Raw genomic sequence first — 4183 nt, 5'->3', positions numbered from 1 at the left:
AGTAATACAGTGATGGAAGAAATGCTGACAGCATGGATAAAATTTAACTTCATCTTCTTAAAACACAGCTGACCAATATTTGCACTATGTGTTTAGTGGCTGAAGTGATATCATTAATGCTTTTTACTTTGGCTACTGTCAGTCATTAATAATATATTGTACTATATTATTGGGGGCTTAACCTCTCACAAAAAATTTCACTGCACAAAAGAAATCCATCAGATGCTGTCCATCACTGATACTCTTGCAGGTACTTCTTTCGGGAGAAGGTGATCCTTATCATTTCTTGTAATACATTTTTTTCCTTGTTGACCTACTTGTGTAACAATGTATCTCTCTACAAGGACAACAACAAGTATCATACTACAACAGAAGAACCAAAAACAGTCTGCATGCTGAATTGATAGATCTTCAAAAATGAGTTTATTACTCCAACACTAAGCTGTTTAATGCATACAACCACAAATCAAATGTCTTAATAACCAACTACCCAAACTCTCAAAGAGTCATAATAGAGAAATCCTTTTATATGGTCAATCAATTTCTGAGAGAAAATGAATATCACCACTAAACTTAAATTGTTTGAGAACTAGTTTTAGCTAATTTTATTTTGAGCACTATCATAGACATGAGGAAAACTGATTTATGGTATTCATATACATATTTGTTGTAAGTGTCATGTCCTTGGCTGTCACCTCCACCATGGCCACTGTCTACACATCTAGATGGCTTTGCCATCTCCTTTCAAAGGGAAGAGGGATGCAGTATAAGGCTGGTGCCTGATGTTCTAGCTACATGCCACACAGCATTGCCCTGTAGAATGCCACCCTGCCAGACGTCTGCAGCCAATGCAGCTGAACTTCATTGTGACATCCGCTGCAGTAACAAGCGTGGTGTGATCACCAGACACATCAAGGACTAGTTTGCATCTATAAAGGCACGTGACCCTGGCCATTTACTGGTATCCATAAAAATTTGGGCAGCCTTGATAGGACCACCACTTGGAGCTCCCCAGTAGTCTTACACTGAATGTGAATATGAGCCTGAAGCCACCTGCAAATCTGCATCTGAAGCCAACTTCAAATCAGAGAGTCACACAATGTGTCCCTGATACTGTGCACCAGGAACAGCATTGTGCTAGTGCAACCACTGATTATGACGGCGACCAATGGTCGTCTACTGCAGAGTAACCTATTGTGACAGGCTGTGTGCCTTCTCTTGCACCATTATGGAACTGTATTGAACAAGTGACATTTCTTGTATAACGTAAGGATGATCTCTTATGATTCTTTCATTGAGAATCTGTTGTTCATGTTGTCTCGTTTGCTTTCCTATAAAAATAATCTTTTGTTCTTCAATGTTACCTGCGCACCTTCTTGTTTTTTGCATACACCTACCCATCTGCATAAACATACCCATCACAGCATACTTTAGTTGGTGATGAGGATAACTTTTTCATGGCTCTGTTTCTTCAGACCTTATTCCCAGTCTCTGTGCTCAGCCAGGTAGCACACCCTTTGCATCTGTATGCTTCCACACCCATCTGACTGATGTTCTTCCAGTGTCATTTCATTTGCTCATTTCCAGTGACGTCTTCTGCGCCAGAACTTTTGCTTCTACAAGTTGTCCAGTTGTGGGATCATCAGTTGCTTCATTTGAACCAGAAAACTGCTCATTTGCTTCAATGTTTCTTGGGGGTGACACCCCCCGTGTGCTACAGCTGGGATGCCACAGCTTTTGCTTCTCGCTCGGCACTTCCTGCACAACTCAGTGCTCCTCTGACGGCATCTCCCCCATCCCAACATCCCCCTGGTACAGAGTGCCAGGCCACTATCCCCACTTCCCTCTGAGTTTGAAATGATATTAAACTCTCAGCCCACCTTCCTGCCCACACTGGAGCACCACGTCTGCAATTTCACTCTTCTCGATGATTCTCTCCTGACTGCCTCAGCTCCTGGCTCCCACAATCGTTCACACACTAGCATCCTGCGCTGCCCTCTCAGACTTGTCCTACAGTTCCAGTTTCCACAGCTCCGGCATCAACAGCTCTGGCATCCACAGCTCCGGCATCCACAGCTCCGGCGCTTTCTGCCTGAGCACCCCAGGGTCTCCCATTGCATCTCCTCCCCCCACTGCAGCACCTCCTGATGCAGCACCTAAACCCAATCTGGCATCTCGTGATGCGGCTCTTATGCCCTGTCCAGCACCTCCCCCTCCAGTGCCTCCTGCTCTGCCACCTCCACACGGTGTGGTGCCTCTGCCCGATGTAGTGTCTCTGCCCGATGTGACACCTCTGTCCGAAATGGCGCCTCCACCCTATGCAGCACCGCTGGTTCTTGTGCTCACAGTGTCCATCATCACCGTCCTGGTGGCTGCTGTGCCTCTGCCTCCAGTACCAGTGGCTCCTGCACTGCAACTGACCCAGACCACGTCGTCCTGCATCCAACCTGCTCCTGACCTTCCAGTGCCCTCAGCGCCATCTACTCCATGGTCTTCCTTGCTCCTTTTCGCTGCTGCCATAGTTCATCCATCTTCTGCTTCTGCTACTCCAAGCTTGTCTCCTACTGATGCATTATCTGTTGTCTGCCTTTGGTGGAGCCCTGCCTGGCACTACCCATTTTTGATCACTGCCCTCAGCTGCCCTTCATCACAGCCCTCTCTGGTGGCCTTGCACCCTTCCCTGCACCTCCTGTGTGTCGCTCATGGGAGTTTCACCACAAGGCTGTGCCACACCTTATCTTGCCACCTTCAGCAGCCTTTGTGATCCTCCCAAAGAAGTCTGCGCAAACCTTTTGTTTTTCCAGGCCTCCTCTACATCATCCTTCACCTCAATGCTGCACAACTTGTGGTCTTACACTATGCATCTCCTGTCACCTGCCCCAGTGCCATCAGCAGGCTCGCTGCTGACCCCAGAATGTTCTGTGCCAGCCACCAGTCTACCCGCACTCTCCACACCTGCCGTGAGCCCACTGACATTCTCCACACCTGCCACTGGCTCACCGAGCCATCTGTATGTGCAAACAGTCCATTTACCATCTTCCTTCATGAATGAGATTTTCACTCTGCAGCGGAGTGTGCGCTGATATGAAACTTCCTGGCAGATTAAAACTGTGTGCCCGACCGAGACTCGAACTCGGGACCTTTGCCTTTAGCGGGCAAGTGCTCTACCAACTGAGCTACCGAAGCATGACTCACGCCCGGTACTCACAGCTTTACTTCTGCCAGTATGGTAGAGCACTTGCCCGCGAAAGGTAAAGGTCCCGAGTTCGAGTCTCGGTCAGGCACACAGTTTTAATCTGCCAGGAAGTTTCATATCAGCGCACACTCCACTGCAGAGTGAAAATCTCATTCTAGCTGTGGCTAAGCCATGTCTCCACTATATCCTTTCTTTCAGGAGTGCTAGTTCTGCAAGGTTCGCAGAAGAGCTTGTGTAAAGTTTGGAAGGTAGGAGACGAGATACTGGCGGAAGTAAAGCTGTGAGTACCGGGTGTGAGTCGTGCTTCGGTAGCTCAGATGGTAGAGCACTTGCCCGCGAAAGGCAAAGGTCCCAAGTTCGAGTCTCGGTTGGGCACACAGTTTTAATCTGCCAGGAAGTTTCATATCAGCGCACACTCCGCTGCAGAGTGAAAATCTCATTCTGGAAACATCCCCCAGGCTGTGGCTAAGCCATGTCTCCGCTATATCCTTTCTTTCAGGAGTGCTAGTTCTGCGAGGTTCGCAGGAGTGCTTCTGTAAAGTTTGGAAGGTAGGAGACGAGATACTGGCAGAAGTAAAGCTGTAAGTACCGGGCGTGAGTCGTGCTTCGGTAGCTCAGATGGTAGAGCACTTGCCCGCGAAAGGCCAAGGTCCCGAGTTCGAGTCTCGGTTGGGCACACAGTTTTAATCTGCCAGGAAGTTTCATCTTCCTTCATGCCTGTCACCCATGTTGCATCTGAGTCATCAGCTCCCTGCTTCAACCTTGAGACATCTTTTTCTAATGTGCTGGGTTTCTTTGCAATAGGCATCTTCACATCACACTATGTGCCCTCTTCTTGACCTGCTCTGAGGCATTTGGCCCTGGTTGTAGCCCCACCAAGCTCATCTGTGGGGAACAGGACTGCAACATGTTCTGGGCTGTCGCCAACATCACTGCCATCATCTGTGAATCCAGATTGCCGTGCCCCCTACCTCCGAAGGGAAGAGG

At 48.5% G+C, this 4183-nt stretch overlaps 1 protein-coding gene across 1 annotated transcript; it reads left to right on the top strand.

Moving 5' to 3' along the window:
- Positions 1 to 820: 820 nt before the first annotated feature.
- On the top strand, positions 821 to 2764 carry LOC126252679 (serine/threonine-protein kinase WNK2-like). Its single transcript, XM_049953583.1, has 5 exons — positions 821 to 895; positions 993 to 1186; positions 1489 to 1505; positions 1588 to 1812; positions 1983 to 2764. Exons 1-5 carry the CDS (start codon positions 821 to 823, stop codon positions 2762 to 2764), a joined length of 1293 nt encoding a protein of 430 aa, XP_049809540.1.
- Positions 2765 to 4183: the final 1419 nt, after the last annotated feature.

This window comes from Schistocerca nitens, chromosome 4, assembly GCF_023898315.1.
Source record: "Schistocerca nitens isolate TAMUIC-IGC-003100 chromosome 4, iqSchNite1.1, whole genome shotgun sequence".
NCBI lineage: Eukaryota > Metazoa > Arthropoda > Insecta > Orthoptera > Acrididae > Schistocerca > Schistocerca nitens.
Note: the sequence above shows the minus strand (reverse complement) of the source record. Positions and strands in the feature narration are given on the sequence as shown.